The 17,973-nt window shown below is 46.3% G+C and overlaps 1 protein-coding gene across 1 annotated transcript in view; it reads right to left on the minus strand.

Annotated features, from left to right (window-relative positions):
- The window catches only part of ADAMTS9 (ADAM metallopeptidase with thrombospondin type 1 motif 9), a 350,073-nt gene that overhangs the window by 157,842 nt on the left and 174,258 nt on the right, over nucleotides 1-17,973 (minus strand). Inside the window, exons 22-23 of the mRNA XM_040359179.1 lie at nucleotides 5,214-5,378; nucleotides 27-146 (exon numbers count right to left, since the gene is read on the minus strand). Of these exons, the coding sequence (XP_040215113.1) occupies nucleotides 27-146; nucleotides 5,214-5,378 (285 nt within the window). The remainder of the gene's footprint in view (nucleotides 1-26; nucleotides 147-5,213; nucleotides 5,379-17,973) is intronic.

Here is a 17,973-nt window from a genome sequence, read left to right on the forward strand (position 1 = left end):
GTTGTGTATAAATGTGGGGTTCTTACCTGGGTATCAGTAGGTCGAGTGGCTGCATTGCATTCGCTGTCATCCACCACAGCCCCATAAGCACCCACAACGCATTTCACAGCTCTCATCTGATAACCTGCGCCACACGCCGCCGTGCACTGTGAATGTAAATACTGTTAGGATGATGATTGCACATTGCATCTGAATTGCAACAGAAAAATAAATCCATCTATGTACACATTCTTAGAGCAGAAATATAGCTTTGTTTCAACGCGTCTTTCATAATGTGCTAGTATGCAATGCAATAGGAGGAAATGTTTATTTTCCCAAGAGTTTACTACCCCTTTGATGTAAAAACCCTTTTGCAAGCACCTCCCTCCCCAGCTCCCCCTTATACTTACCTGAGCCCGATCTCAATCCAGGTAGGTACACCAGAGCAGCAGCTCTCCCAGCTCTCTCTCTTCATTAGCCAGAGAGGCAGCAGTGAGGCGGGGTGAGGCTGGGCTTAGCTGTGCTCTGTGTCTAAATGTACACACAGACCCGGCATGGGCGTAAGCATGCATGAGTGCCCCCATAGCAAGTGGCTTGCTATGGGAGCACTCGGAAGGGGAGAGGAGCCGGGAGCACTAGCGGGGGACATGAAACAAGGAGGATCGGGGCTGCTCTGTGCAATCCCATTGCACAGAGCTGGTAAGTATGACCTGTTTGTTGTTAAAAAAAAAAAATATGTTCTGATTAATTTTAGTTGTAGGAAAATCCAGCTTTTTGCCCTGTCAGGCTAGGCTGTGTTGTGTGGCAGAGCTGCATAAACCTTAGAATTGGGTGGACAGGATTATAAATCCTTTGGCAGGTATGACACCTCCCTTATATGTACTTCAAGTGCATCATTAGCTATTTGCCTGGAGTTCTGCTTAACCTGCCTGGCGGTATTCCCGAGTCTGACTCGGGGTTAGATTTTCCTGCTGCGAGCGGTAACCCCGAGTCAGACTCGGGCTCGCCTCGCTAGATCCACGGGCACTGTTTACTTACCTTGTCCCTGGATCCAGCGATGCCACCGCGCTGTTCGAGCGAGCGGGACCTCGCTCGATTCACACAGCGTCCTCCTGTGCCGCCGATCTCCGTTCCCTGCGACGTTACGACGCACGGGGGCGGAGAACGGCGCCAAATTCAAAAAAGTAAACAAACACTTTACATACAGTATACTGTAATCTTATAGATTACAGTACTGTATGTAAAAAATACACACCCCCCTTGTCCCTAGTGGTCTGCCCAGTGCCCTACATGTTCTTTTATATAATAAAAACGTTTTTTCTCCCTGCAAACTGTAGATAGTCCATAGCAACCAAAAGTGTCCCTTTATGTCAAAAATGGTTTTAGATCAGCTAAAAAACAGCGATATTAAATTATAATCACTTGCAGAATTGTGCGATAGCGATTTGTGGGGAAATCCGTCATAAAAAAATAATAATAATGACAGCGACAATTCTGCAACTGAGCAAATTTCAGTGATTTTGAGTTGATTACATTATTGAATAATTTTTATTATAATTATATTATTATTTGTTATAATTATTTATTATATTATAATTTATCATTTTGTTTTTAAAAAAATGTCATACCCGGGATGCCTATTAGACTCTTGTTTGGTCAGATTTAAGTGAGTTATTTCTAAAAATTACAGACCTACAATATAAAACGCCAAATTTCCTTGCAAATAATGGTACCACTTTCAGCGCCTTTTTACTGAAAGAATCATACCGCCAGGGAGGTTAATATAAAATGCAAACAGGTCCTTTCTCTGTGCTGTGCTATATGCCAATACGTCCATCCCCCTTCTCTATAGCATAGTTTGTCCCTGAACTGCTTTAGAATAGGGCCAGTTAGTGAAGCAATGCCCCATTAAACATTTCTAACAAGGCCAAGGCAGAAAGGCTAATGGCATCTCACAGGAGAATCTTACACAAAAGTGGTTTTGAAAAAGAGCAAGATTACAGAAAACAGGGTTAAAATTCAGTGTTCCTTTAAGTATGTGAATCATGCCATTTGGAAATGTAGGTCAGCTTGCTAACCTACTGGCTGGGATTAAACATGCTTCATTTGCTGACTCTCCAAGTAAAAGTTAAGAATTTCCAATGGTATGAGGATTTCAGAAGTACATTTGATTTTTCTTTTTAAAACATTAATCCTTATACAAGGAATTACTGCCAAGACACCAACCAGATCTTAAATCCGCTGAAGTAACAAAGACAGAAAGAAAACAATTATTCAAAACTAGAATATCTCACATTTTGAGTCATAAGGTGGTGCGCTACTGTGAACTGCTCAATCGCTAATGCGTTTCACTACAGATATACGATATGCAATCTGTATCTGTAATTCAGCTTATAATTAGGTGGATTAGTACTTAAAGCGGGGGTTCACCCTATTAAAAAAAAAAAATTTTTTTTTTTTTTATTCTAGCATAAAATTCGGCATCGTAGCGCGAGCTACAGTATGCCGGTCTTACATTTTTTATCCCCGTACTCACTGTTTAATCCTACCTAGACGATTCCGACTGCCCACGGGGAATGGGCGTTCCAATCCAGACGGAAGGTGATTGACGGCCGGCTCTGGCGCGCCACGCTTCTCCGGAAATAGCCGAAATAGGCTTGGCTCTTCACGGCGCCTGCGCATAGCCTGTGCGCAGGCGCCGTGAAGAGCCGAGACCTACTCCGGCTGTCTTCCGGGAGCGTGACGTGCCAGAGCCGGCCGTCAATCACCCTCCCTCTTGCTAGGAACGCCCATTCCCCGCGGCAGACGGAATCGTCTAGGTACGATTAAACAGTGAGTACGGGGATAAAAAATGGAAGACCGGCATACTGTAGCTCGCGCTACGATGCCGAATTGTATGCTGAAATGTTGTTCAGCAGGGTGAACCACCTCTTTAAAAATGAAGGGTTAGAACCCCTGGATGTTTTTTACTGGTATCCCAGGCAATATCTTTACTTGGAGGGCCAGCAGCCTGTTCCAGAGGCTACTGAATGTGGCTTTGCACAAATCTCTCAGCTTAACATTATGGGGGGTGATTTACGAAAGGCAAATCCACTTTGCACTACAAGTGCAAACTACAAGTGCAAACTACAAGTGCAAAGTCGCTGTAGATCTGAGGGGGACATGCAAGGAAAATAAAAAATAGCATTTTAGCTTGCACATGATTGGATGAAAAAAATCAGCAGAGCTTCCCCTCATTTCAGATCTACCCCTCAGATTTACAGCGACTACACTTCCAAGTGCACTTTCAGTGCAATTTCAATTTGCCGTTCGTAAATACCCCGCTGTGGTTGATTTATTAAAGGCAAATAGACTGTGCACTCTGAAAGTGCAGTTGCTCCAGAGATTAGTAAATGACCTCCATCATCCAATCATGTGCAAGCAAAAACATTTTTTTTTTTTTTCCGTACATATGATTGGATACTTTTTTGCAAAGTGAAGCTTTACCTCATTTACTAAGCTTTGGACAAACTGCAGTCTATTTGACTTTACTAAATCAACCCCCATAGGTCCTTTTACACGGGCAGTCCACCCAACGGACTCTGGTTTGCTCAGCAGGCATCAATCCGCTGATCCCTGCTGAGCAGGTGGATGACAGGTCCGTCTCCGCTCACTGTGCAGAGATGGACCTGTCAGAGCCCCGCTCGCCTCTATGAGGAGATCAGATGAAAACAGACCGCCTTTCCATTTTCATCTGATCCAATCCTCCAGACGGATGGAAAATAGGGTCACCATCCATCTGGATTTCACAGACAGGATCGGATCGGATATTGGTGGATGTCAGCGGACATGTCACCGCATAAATCTGCCACTCCATAGGGGTGAATGGAGCGTCCGATCAGGTCCACCTGAAAAACTGACAGGTGGATCTGATCGGAAAGCCTGTGCGAAAGGGGCCTATAAATACGCCAGGAGGAAAGAGTGCAGGTATGACCTCATCAGCACACTGGTGCTGGCACTGGTACTGGTGAGCTATCCAATCACAGCATGGGCCTGGTCATTGACCAGGAATAATGCTCTGCTGCAGTGTAACCCACAGGGGGTCCAGGACCTTGCTATGCTGCCTGATTCACTAATCCTTGTAATGCCCAACCTTTAGGCCGGGCTCACATATGTGCGCCAGCAGGTTCATGCTTGTGGTCCAGTGCATGTCTGTTTACCGGTTCAGGTGTGATTCGGGTCCGCATTTTTGCCTGAATTCGCACCTGAACCAGACCCAAGCATGCACAGGAGCCTTCTGCAATCCGGACCATCGCTGTCCGCAGACATGTGTGAACCAGCTCCAATTAATGCGAATTGGATGTGGTAAAAACTCACATCCAATTCGCATGTTTGAACCCAGCCTTACACAGCAAACAATGAACTCCCAGTTATTGATCCATACTTGAATCCATTAAATTATTCAGATGCTTAAAGGAACACTAAAGGTTCGTTTTTTATTAGATCAATTGATTGCTGTAAGCTAGAGCATTTAAATATCACTTACCTTGTTTTTTCCTTTTGACCTCCAAAATACAGTAATCCAGGTTTGAAAATGCCATTTCCTGTCTCTCCTCTTCTTGCTTTCCACCAGCATCTGAGCCGTTTTGCATGGTGGAAAGCAGAATGTGCTCACCCCCTTCCTATGACTACAGCCCTGCGTGAAGATGCTCTCTTATCCCTCACAGGCATGGAGGCTAAGCCTAATGGAAACTGTAGTTCCCATTAGGCCGTGATGTAGCAAGAATGAATGCGCACCGCAAACCAGGAAATCGGTGAGAATAACGATTCAGGAGTGCTGGAGGTGAATAAAACAGCTCGATTTCAACAGGTATCAAACTAGTTATAATTCAAAACATTACTTTTAAAGTTATCAGCTACTGTCAGACTTTAATTTAAGAGGAAAATATTTTTGTCTTTACAACCCCTTTAAGCCCTGAAGGAGGGGATAGTCTTTGAGTCCCTGAAATGCGCTGGCTGTTGTATGTTGTTTTTTGTGAACCATTATCAATATAAAAAGATCTAGGACTCTTAAGCCTTTCATTTGGTGCTCTAAACACATGAATCATAAGACTGGCTGAACAGTATTGAAAATCATTTGGGAGACAAAAGAGTTTAATGTAACACCTATGCTGAAGATACGTTTATAGGCACAGAAAATGCACATAACATATCCAAGAATTAACAAAAGATGCACAGTGAAGAAAACAGCCTACCTGTCCCCATGGGCCAACTTGCCATGATGCACATTCTTGTTGCTGGCAACTTTGGACTGAAATCGGCTTTGTCTCTGGATTGCAGTCTCTATCATTTACTCGCGTTTCGCCGAATTGACACCACGTCTGTCTGTGTTTATGTCCCTTCCCACAAGTCACAAGGCACTGCAATTAGAAAAACCTGATATGTCATTTAAACACATATTTATATATTTTATTAACGTACACAGTTATATTTCCAGCAACTTTTGCAGCACTTTACAGAGTATTACCGTATTTATCGGAGTATAACGTGCACTTTTTCCCCCTTAAAAACAGGGGAAAATCATGGGTGCGCGTTATACGCCGATCCCCTGTCTCTGAGCGCCGCCACCGACATATACCGAGCGCAGTACACTCAGCTATGCTCGGCCGCGCTCGGCAACGGTCACGCCCTGCGAGAGGGGCTGAGCATGGCCGAGCCTAGCCGAGTGTACTGCGCTCAGTATATGTCGGCAGCGGCGCTCGGAGACAGCGCGGGAGAAGCGGGGAGGACACCACGAAGGCCGAAGACGGACGCCGGACCGGACAAGGCCGCCGATGGACGCCCGGGCAAGACACCGAAGAGGGACATTTAAACTGTAAGTAATTTTTTTTTCAGGAAATTTCCCTGCTAGAACTGAGTGCGCGCTATATACGCCCGTGCGCGCTATACCCAGTAAATACGGTACTTTCCAGTAGAGATCAGCATAGGGTGTGTAAAAATGCAGCCATAGACCCAATCCTTCATAACTTTTCATTCACACCAATGCATTTTTTTCATGCTTTTTGCAGAAACACAGGACATTATTTTGAACATTTGTTCCTATAGAACACGTTCTTATCAATGGATTTTTGAGCCTTTTTTAAATGCAAAACTGTGCTTTTTTTTTTTTTTACTGTATTGGTTCAGTAGACTTCAATGGAGAAGCTGCAGAAAAGCATGTAGTGCAGTTTCCAACCGAGTTATACCGTGATTATGAAGCGATTTGCCTTTTTTTTAATCTGCCCAACAGCAAATTTGCAAAAAAATAACATAAAGAGTATAAAAACCGCCTATTGCTGCAAAATTGCTGTAAAAAAACACAAAGGGCCAGATTCTCGTAGAATCTGCGGCGGCGTAGCGTAAGCCATTTACACCATGCCGCCGCAACTTACTGGAGCAAGTGCCGTATTCTCAAAGCACTTGCTCCGTAGTTTGCGGGGGGGTAGTGTAAATGGCCCGGCGTTAGGCCGCGTAATTCAAAGGGGGCGGCTTGTATTTAAATTAAGCACGCCCCCGCGATGATCGCACTGCGTATGCGCCGGCTGTAAAAATAGCCCAGTGCGCATGCTCCAGCTCATGACGGAAAACGTCATTGAGGCCGACGTGAGCGTCATTAACGTAAAGCCGTATTCGCGAACGACTTAGGTAAACGACGGAAAAATACGACGCTGTCCCGACGCCATACTTAACATGGCATACGACGGACCTTCGTAAACTTACCCCTCATATAGCAGGGGTAAGTTTACGCTTACGGAAACGACGTAAACGACAACGAGGCGGCGCAAAAACGTTCGGGAATCGGCGTATCAGGCTCATTTGCATAGTCAAATGAGAAATCAACGTAAACGCCACCTAGCGGCTAGCGTAGAATTACATCTAAGATCCGACGGTGTAAGTGACTTACACCAGTCGGATCTACGCCGTATCTATGCGTAAATGATTCTAGGAATCAGACGCATAGATACCCGGGGCCAAAAACAGAGATACGACGGTGTATCTTGAGATACACCATCGTATCTCTTTTGAGAATCTGGCCCAAAAAGCACTGCAGATACGCTCAAGGCCAAACTGCATAGGTGTGAATGGAGCCTCAAAAACAGTGGTGTACAAGCTGTGGCACTTTGCTTGCCTTTATCTGGCCCTTGGAGCACTATTCCTCCCACAGATACAAGGCACTATTCCTCCCACTGACAACGACAGGGCACTATTTCTCCCTCTGACACCAACAATAGGACACTATTTCTTTCACTGACACCAAGGAGTACTATTCCATCACCTGATACCAACAATGGGGTACTGGCCCTCCCAACAATATAAACAACGGGTGCAGCGTCCCACTCAGGACATGTGGGAACTGCAAAAGTATTACTTCTTTGTCATTGCTATATTGCATGTCATTTTGCATTGTATACCTGTGGTATCCCTGTTCATAGGCTGGTCAGGTGTGCTTCTTACTTCCCACCACAAGATGGGGATAGCACCACTCTGGGAAATCTATCCCAGCTCAGGCTTATCTGTGGTCAGTTGTTCAGTACAGGAAGCAGTGTGGAGAGAGAAAGGAGAATGTGAAGGTCAGTCCAGAGAAGGGACACATTTAAACTGCTAAAATCAAAGGATAAAAGCCATTAATCGGCAGCAAAGACCTTTGAGTATAAAGGTGAAGGATTTATTAGCCTCCGGCAACCTCACCCATGTCACTGGATTCAAAAGGGACCAGACACAAGTAAGCATTATACTGAACCACAGCCTGAGTCCAGGCCTACTAAAGCCTATTAGCAGTGGATCAGCAGAACTCCTCTATTTACCCAGAGACTGTATTCTAACTGGATGTTTGTACTGCAACCAAAACCAGACACAGTAAAAGTTGTGAGTTGTCCCCCCATCACACACACTCACGCATAGATTACTTTCTAGTTAATAATACCACGCTACGCGCTACTAGCTCCGCACAGATACTACCCATCTCCTGGTCTGACCACGCTCCCATTACGTTGACCCTCGACCTGACCGCTCCCAACCGCAGGCCTTGTAACTGGCGACTGAATGATTTCCTCCTGAAGCACATCCCCTCCAAAATGGAGATAGAAACTGCCCTACAATTGTATTTTAGCGAAAACGATACGCAGGACATATCCACCACCACACTGTGGGCCGCTCATAAAGCGGTAATCAGGGGACGCTGTATGGCCATCTCATCGGCCCTTAAGAGGAACGCTGAGTCAGCTAAAAAACAGGCGGAAGCGCAGCTTCAAGCCCTAGAATCCCGTCTCCAGACCTCACCCTCCCTGACGCTTCTTAAACGCATTACCCTAGTGTGGTCGACACTCCGGGACCTCGCGCTGGGTCGAGTCGAGAAGGCCCTTGTCCGCCTCCGCCAGGTATACTATGATAAGGGCAATAAGGCGCAAGCTCTATTAGCACGGAAGCTAGCCGATCGCTCCCTCGCTTCCACCCCGCACCAGGTCCAGGACAGATCGGGCAACACCATATCCCACCCGCAAAGTATTGCGGACGCATTCGCAGCATTTTACGCGGATCTGTACAACAGGCCTGAAATTCCCCATAACCCACCCACCCCCGACCTACTTGATAGGATGACACAATACCTGACACAGGCGGGCATCCCTCGGCTACAACCGGAGGACCTGATCCCCCTTAATGCTCCCATCACGGATGAGGAGCTAACCCGGGCCATTAAGGCCCTGCCCGCCCACAAGTCCCCAGGTCCAGACGGGTTTCCATACGAATATTATAAGACCTTTCTCCCCACACTTCTCCCCCACATGACTAAACTCTTCAACGCCTTTCTACAACAGACCCCCATCCCGCAGGATATGCAGCGATCATTTATCACCCTCATTCCTAAACCTGACAAGGACCCTTCATTATGCGCAAGCTACAGGCCAATAGCCCTATTAAACTCAGACCTCAAAATATTTACAAAGGTCCTCTCCCTCCGTTTAAATGTAGTCTTGCCCTCCCTGGTCCATAAAGACCAGGTGGGCTTTGTCCCCCTCCGCCAAGCGGGGGACAATACGAGAAAGGTGATTGACCTAATTGACGTGGCGGGCAGGGAGGGCTCGGAATCTTTGCTCCTAAGCCTAGACGCAGAAAAGGCGTTCGACCGCCTTGGCTGGCCCTTCATGCTCGCCACGTTGAAACACATGGGGTTTAGGGGACCTTTTCTTCAGGCGGTCCGACACCTCTATACCAACCCGTTATCACAGGTAAAAACTCCCTTTGCCACTTCGTCCACCTTCCCTGTCACCAATGGAACCCGCCAAGGGTGCCCACTCTCCCCCCTGCTCTTCGCTCTGTGCGTCGAGCCCCTAGCAGCGACGATCCGCGGTAACCCGGACATTCGGGGTATTCCAGTAAGGGGGAGGGAATTTAAGATCTCCCTCTTTGCTGACGATATTATTCTAACATTGACGCGCCCCCGCATCTCCCTGCCCAATCTTCACGTTGAACTTGAACGATACGGGGCCCTCTCGGGATACAAAACCAACACCTCCAAGTCGATGGCCATGCCGATAAACATGCCCGAACCAGAGACCCTACACATGCAGTCAGTCTTCCCATATCACTGGGAGCGAACCTCCCTGAAATACCTGGGGGTCCATCTGACCCCGGACTTTGCATCCCTGTACCAGGCCAATTTCCCCCCCCTTTATAGCTCGATCAGGGCGCTGATCCATAAATGGAAGCCCCATCAGATATCCCTTCTGGGCCGGATAGCGGCCATAAAAATGGTGATCCTTCAAAAACTGCTGTATCTGTTCCAGACCCTTCCCATCCCAGTCCCATGCGCCCATTTGCGAGCCCTACAAGCAGACCTCCTCCGATATGTGTGGAACTACAAGCGCCACAGGATCCCACGTTCGGTCATGGCGGCGGCGCGAACCGAGGGAGGCCTGGCCTTCCCAGACCTGGTGAAATACTACCAGGCCTCACAGCTACGAGCGGTGGCATCATGGTTTCCCCAGAAGTCCTACAATAGGTGGACGGAGGTGGAAAAGATTTGGCTGGCACCAATTCACCCCAATAACCTCCTCTGGAACGCGAACGCGTCAGTGGAGCCAGGACGTTTGCTAGGCTCCATGCGGCAGCTTCAAAGCATATGGAGGAGGCTAGCCCAAGGCTGCCGACTGAAATCTGATAGCTCCCTGCTGACTTCCTTTCTCTATAACCCTAAAGTACCGACAAGCCTCACCCACCCGATGTCATGGCCCTGGGCCTCGCGAAACCTATTTCATTTTGGCCATTTAGTAGATCCCAGGTCCCGCACCCTACACTCCTTCGCTGATCTTCAAGCCAAACATGACATTCCACGACAAGCTTTCTTCAGCTACCTACAGATCCGCCACTACGCCCACACAGTAGCCCCTCGGCTCCTCTTCTCGAAGCCAACCCCATTTGAGCGCATTATACTAGAGGGCACAGCTCGAAGGGGCCTTATATCAGACATATACCAAATCTTAAATGAACACTCCTTCCAACAACACGGTAAACACGCCTATATGCTTCGATGGGAGAGGGAGCTTGGGGAGGTGCTCTCGGAGGAGGAGTGGGGAGCGGTTTGGAGACAGGCGGCCAAAAGCTCTATCTGTACCCTTTATAAGGAGAATGCATACAAAGTGCTGTTTTTTTGGTACCTGACCCCGGACGTTCTCCACAAGATCTACCCCTCCACCTCTGACCGGTGCTGGCGATGTAACCAAGCGAGGGGCACATTGTTTCACATATATTGGGCCTGCCCCTTGATTGTCCCGTTCTGGACTCAGACACGAGAGCTCCTGACCCGCCTCCTGGAGGTGCCCATACCCCTCTCCCCGAAGCTATTCCTTTTGGGCCTGTCCCAACCTCGCATAGCCAAACCTTATAAAAAGCTGTTAAGACACATTATCACGGCGGCAAAGTGCTTGATAGCACTAAACTGGAAGAAACCGATGCCCCCAACCCAAGAGGCCCTCTACGTTAGGGTCAAGGATGTAGAACTCATGGAAAAAATGACGGCTAGGATCCGGGACAGACTAGAGGATCATGACCTTGTCTGGGAGAGGTGGCATGTGAGGGAGGACCCGCCGTGAGCCGACGACAGACCACCGAGGTATGCTACAACACCCACCCCTCTTGCCTGCTTCCCCCTCTCCTCTCTCCCTTTTTCTATCCTCTCCTTTTTCTTTTTCTCTCTTCCTTTTCTCTCCCTCTCCACTTGCTCTTTTGTTTGAATCCTGTTATTTTATAAGCTACTGATAGTACAAATAACTATGAAACCACTGTGTAAGCACATTAAGCTGGAATTGTGTACCTCTTCTCTTCTCTTCCACCAGATATGTTGCCATATTTTGTACTGCCCTTTTTTTCAAAATAAAAAACTGTTATTGATAAAAAAAAAAAAGTTGTGAGTTGTATTCTGCCACTGTCTACCTCATTCTTTAACATTGTTACTACAACTGGTTGTACCACCATTAACGGTACTGGCGTCACGACAAATATCATCAAGGGACCCAGCCGCCACAAGCACTCTAAACACCCCTGTCATCACGGGCACCTCAACCACCATCTTGGCTGGCGTTTCCCTATCGCAGAGCGTGCCCCAGAGGATCCTGTGCTGTCTTCCCTTTCACTGTGCGACCGGCCCAGGGAGGCTTTCTGCTAACCGTGAGTAAACCGATGAACTGTATTATTGCTGTCTCTCATCGGCCCACCGTGCACCTCACGTGTTCCCCTGCGGTTCTGGCTCGTCGCATAAGAAAAATTGGCATCACGAACAGGATCATTACCCCTGCGCCCTATCTAAAAGACTGTTGCATCAGAATAAGCCCCTTTGCTTTATTGAGAGACTGTTTACTTATTGCATGCTGTGTGGGGCCACAGAACTGTTTAAACTGTTTAAAAGTTGCATGGAAGCGTTATCCCAGTTATCAGCATAAAAATCGCAGCATCCAAAGTGAGAAAATCATACATTTGTGTGTTAACAAAACTGCATGCAGTATTTGAATTGACTATTTCCATTCACTTAAAATGGCTGCCAGAGACCCAAAATCAACATCGCTGCAGCATTGCATTCAGCTGGCATTAAATTCTTAAAGGGCCATACACCCGCAAGACAGCGGTTGCCCATAGCAACAACGCACAAAAAGTGTCTAAAAACGCATTTGACTTACCTAACTAGAAACTCACCTGCTGTTACCATGTCTGTGCAAGGAGATGACGTGCAGCCCGACCTCAGAGGACGTTCTGCATCAGCCGCAGTCGGTCCCAATGCAATACCAACCGCTGCAGCACCAAGTTTAATGCCTTTAACCATGCCTTATTATTTTGGGGCCCCCTGGTTCCCACGATATTCTGGGGAAATTCATACTTTAAGGGACTTTAAAGAAAAAATTCTGGCTATGTTCAGATTGTACCCTGTATCCCCAGAGCAACAGATGGAGATTCTTCTTGCGCAATTGGAAGGAGCTGCGCTCAGAGAAGTGAAATCTTGGCCGAGCTCGGAGAGAAAGACCATGGAGCAGATTTTTGAACGTCTCTACACCACCTTTGAACCCAGAACCGTGTCAGAGGTCAAGATGAGGTTCTTCAGCAAGAGACAGCAATCTGGTGAGTCACTCAGAGACTTTGCATTATCTTTGCAGGAAGCCCTTAGAGCTGTTGTACAAGTAGACCCCCGGGAGGCAGAAAATCAGGACAAAACCCTGAAAGAACAATTTATTGAAGGCGTCGATACAGACAATCTAAAGAGCCAACTAAGAATGTTAGCCGCCCAACATCCAAGCGCTACCTTCTTAGATTTCAAAGAATTAGCTATCAGCATCCTAGGAAAAAGCCCACCAACAGAACCTGTTAGATCTGTTGACGTGCCTGTATCACAGCTGGTTACCCCTGTAAAGTCTTTACCTATAGTCAGTCAGGCAACCCAAGCTCCAGTTCCTGACGCAGTTGCTGCCTTGACTGAGCAAGTCCGTTTTCTGACTAAAAGTCTGGAGAAAGTCCACCAAAAATTGGAACAATGGGAGAAACCATTAATGCTAGAGGATGAGAAACCTGTGTCCAGAAGACTCTTCCCCTCTAATTCTAGAGAGACTTATTCCAGAAATTCTGGCGGACGCCCCCCTGACCACACTAGTACCCCTAAGCGGCCTATCTGCACGTACTGTCACAAACCAGGCCATACAGAAGCAACCTGCTGGCAGTTAAACGGGAAACCCCCGAGGCCAAGGACCACCCCTCGGGAGGTAAACCAATAGGTCCAGAAGATCCCCACTGGATGCCAAGATACGTCGGATCCCGTCCTGAAGTGGCACTTCAAATAAATGGAGTCCCTTTTGTTGCCCTAGTTGACACCGGATCCCAAGTCACCACCATCCAACAAGCAGCCTTTGAAAAATACTGGGATCAAAATCAGCTTACCCAGCCTCCAGAATCCTGGCTGAGTCTCATAGCCAGTAACGGCAAACCCATACCAGTCCATGGTTATTGGGAACCTACCATTCAAGTAGGAGGAACTACACTACCTCGACAAGGCCTTATTGTGGTACAAGTCAGAGACAATAACCCTAACCCTCCAATAGTCCTAGGAATGAATGTCCTCAGGAACTGTTATGTTGAGATGCTAGAAGCCTTGCACCAGTTAGTGCCTACTGCCCCTCCTGATTCTAAGAAGGTGATCCAACAAACTATCCGTGTACTAAATGCGCAACAGAGATTCACCAACGAAAAAGGAGAAATTTGCTGTGCCCGCATACGGGATAAGCAACCTGTGATCCTCAAACCCAACACCGAAACTCTCTTGTGGTGCCGAGCTGTAGTCGGAATCCAAGGTCAAGACTACCAAGCCCTGGTAGAGCCTGTTGTTTTGGAAGACTATCCTCTAGTTAGAGCTGCAAGGAGCCTAGTAACCGTCTCTGAAGGTAAAGTGCCTATACGACTCCTAAACTTGAGTGATAGCAGTGTAACACTATCAAAACACCTTCCTATTGCACAGCTAATCCAAGTCACTTTTCAAGATGTCATCAGTGTGGCTACAGCTACCACAGAGCAAATTCCCAAGAGACAGAACCCCCAGGACCAAAATGTAAACACATCCTGGTGGAAAGAACTTCATGTGGGAGATGCTTCCACACCAGTAAACCAAATGGAGGTACTACAAATTGTGAAGGAGCTTCACCTTGCCTTCAGTAAGCATTCCACAGACTATGGAGAAGTGGATATCATCAAGCACTCCATTCCTACAGGTTCACACCCACCGATCAAGGAAAGATATCGGCCTATACCACCAACTATGTACCAATCTGTAAAGCAAATGATCCAAGAGATGAAGGACTCCAATGTCATTAGAGACAGCCATAGTCCATGGGCTGCACCTCTAGTCCTTGTCCGTAAAAAGGATGGTAACATCAGATTCTGTGTGGATTACAGAAAAATTAACCAAATCACCCACAAGGATGCTTACCCTTTACCACGCATAGAGGAATCTTTGACAGCTTTAGGATCTTCAGCCTACTTCTCTACCCTTGATTTAACCAGTGGATACTGGCAAGTACCCATGGCACCTGAAGATCGTGAGAAGACTGCATTTACCACCCCGATGGGCCTATTTGAGTTCAACCGCATGCCTTTTGGACTTTGCAATGCGCCCGGAACCTTTCAAAGATTAATGGAGCATTTTTTAGGACACAAAAATTTTGAAACTGTCCTGTTGTACTTAGATGATGTCATCATCTACTCCAAATCGTATGAAGATCACTTGAAACATTTGGCTGAAGTTTTTCAAATCCTCATTAAACATGGACTCAAAGTCAAACCATCTAAGTGCTATCTACTGAAGACAGAAGTCAAATACTTAGGGCATATTGTAAGCTCTGAAGGTGTTAAACCGGATCCAGAGAAGATAGCCGCAGTCCGAAATTGGCCTACTCCTACTACAGTGAAAGAAGTGAGGAGCTTTCTCAGTTTCGCAGGATACTACAGACGCTTTATTCCTCACTTTGCCCAAATTGCGGGGCCAATATTAGAACTTCTGAGAGGACATCCTAAGAGGTACCAAAAGTCTCCAATACCAGTCGAATGGAACACAGAAAGAGAAATTGCCTTCCAGCTCCTAAAGAAGAAGTTAACAGAACCACCAATCCTAGGCTATCCAGATTACCAGAAGCCATTTCATCTTTACACAGATGCTAGTAAGAAAGGTCTGGGAGCTGTCCTATCGCAGGTACAGGAAGGAAAAGAAAGAGTTATTTCCTACGCTAGTAGATCTCTTAAAGGTACTGAAAGAAACGACCAAAACTATAGTTCCTTCAAATTGGAATTCCTCGCACTCGTGTGGGCTGTTACAGAAAAATTTAAAGATTACCTTGCCGCAACACCATTTGTGGCCTTCACAGATAACAACCCGCTAGCACATCTGAATACCGCCAAGTTGGGAGCATTGGAACAAAGATGGGCCTCACGCCTAGCTAACTACGATTTCACCATAAAATACAGAACAGGAAAAGCAAATGAAAATGCGGATGCATTATGCCGTCTGCCTACCCAAGAAGACCCTACTACACAGGAAGATGTTTGGGAAGAGGTAGAAATGCCAGCTTTTTACAAAAATTTTGCCCAACAAGACATAATCACCATCAAAGGAAGAAAAGTCCTTAATCTTCAACAACAAGTGGATCCAAGATTCCAAGTGGACAAAGAAAGGTGGATCAAGCTGCAAAATGAAAGCAGAGTGTTGGGAGAACTGCAAGATTTCTTCACCAGCGGAAGAACCCCTGAAAGAATTCGCGGAAGAAATGCTGATCCAGAATTGTCAAAACTTTGGAGACACAGAAAACATCTCTTCCTACAGAAGGGCCTACTATTAAGAAGAACTTTAGACCCAATTACCTCGGATTGTCTATACCAAATCTTAATACCACGCCGAGATGCAAGAATCATTCTTGAGATGTATCATGATCAATCAGGACACTTTGGCGTGCAGAAGACAGAAGCCACCATCCGTAGAAGATTCTACTGGATTGGGATGAGAGGAGACATTGAAAAATGGTGTCGAGAATGTTCCACCTGTGCTGTTGGAAGAAATGAAAAACATGACCAAAAAGCACCCTTACATCCCATTGTAAGTCGAACACCGCTAGAAATAGTTGCAATTGACCATGTGAAGCTGGAACCAAGTCGCTCAGGTTACACATACGCCATGACCATCATTGATCATTATACCAAATTTGTTGTAGCCGTACCTGTCAAGGACCTGACTGCTAAAACAACTGCAGATGCCTTCTGGAAACATTTCCTACTGCCATATGGATGCCCAGAAAGAATCCTTACAGATCAGGGATCTGCCTTTGAGTCGCAACTCTTCAAAGAACTGTGTACACTTCACAATTGCCAGAAAATCAGGACCACAGCCTACCACCCTCAAGGGAATGGACTTTGCGAGAAAATGAACCAAACTTTAATTGAGATGTTAAGAGCAGTACCACCTGCTACAAGAAGTGATTGGCCTACTCTATTGCCTCAGTTGATGTACACCTACAATAACACGATTCACTGTTCTACTGGGTATACACCTTACTATCTCATGTTTGGCCGACAAGGTAAACTACCTGCTGACCATACTTTGGGCGTACAAGTGCCTGATGCAATCAACCCTCTACCAAAGACTGATTGGGTGAGTGAGCACCAAAGACGTCTAATTGATGCACAAGAAATTGTTCAACATCGCATGGAACGTGCTCATGAAAAGCAACAAAGAGATTATAACCAATCTGCCAAAGCAGAACCTCTCAAAATTGGTGACCATGTATGGTTAAAAAACAACCATCGCACCAGCAAGTTAGATAGCAAATGGGAGAGAGAACCTTACACCATTACAGCTATTCTCAATCCAGAGACTGATACTTATGAGATCACTAAAGAAAACAAATCACGTGTAGTACATCGCAATCGCCTTAAGTTATGTCTCAAGGAAAGTACTCAAGAAGAAACTCTTCAAGAAGAAGCTGTCCAAGAGGAAACACAATCCATAGAACCCGAGCCTACAAAATCATCTGATTCAGAGAATCCACTACAGTCTTTTGGAAAAGCATTATTAGACTCTGATCCTTTACAATGGTTCCTTACACCATGGCTCAATATCTTAGTGCCTGCCAAGAACAATACAACCGCACTTCAACCAGAGGAGCTATCTCAAGAAGTGTCTACTACAGCTCAAGAGACACCAAGTTCCCTTGAAACAAGGCCTGTAGAAACTCAGCCGCTAAGAAGATCTGACAGAACTACAAGAGGACGACCACCTGTCCGTTTGGAGGATTACCTGCACCAGCAGCCGAGAAGTCGACTACCAACTCTGTCATCTCATCGTTGAGTGCATCCTTACATCGTCTGAAGTTCCAGAGTGAGAAGAAGACTTACTTGGGATATTATGTTTATTTCCTTTAAAGGACTTTTCAAAAGGACTACTTGCCTACTGTTTTGCAACGTTCAAGCCTGCACCCGGAGATAGACTTTCACGTACCTGAGCCTCCATGATATTCATCTGTTGACATTTTCCTGTGCCCAGGGAACGGACTCATACCCTGTGAGCCTCCTGAGATGTTATTTTTGTTTTGTTTTTCTTTTTCCATCTCATCGTGGACTATTCTGGTTTTGCCATACATCACCAGTCTTCAGAGGAAAAACTACACCCCTTTTTGTCACCTTTTGTCACATTTCGTTGTTGCCTGAGATATGTTTGCCTAACCCATTTTACTTGCAGATACAAGAAGTACAAGAATGGGGTTATATTGTTATTTCCTATGCATGCATGCTTTTCCATTTCTCTTATATCTTACAGGAAGACACAACATCGAGTCAAAAGTGTGCCGAGGTCGACACACGTTTTAACATGGGGGTATGCAGCGTCCCACTCAGGACATGTGGGAACTGCAAAAGTATTACTTCTTTGTCATTGCTATATTGCATGTCATTTTGCATTGTATA

This window comes from Rana temporaria, chromosome 7 (assembly GCF_905171775.1).
Source record: "Rana temporaria chromosome 7, aRanTem1.1, whole genome shotgun sequence".
Classification (NCBI taxonomy): Eukaryota; Metazoa; Chordata; class Amphibia; order Anura; family Ranidae; genus Rana; species Rana temporaria.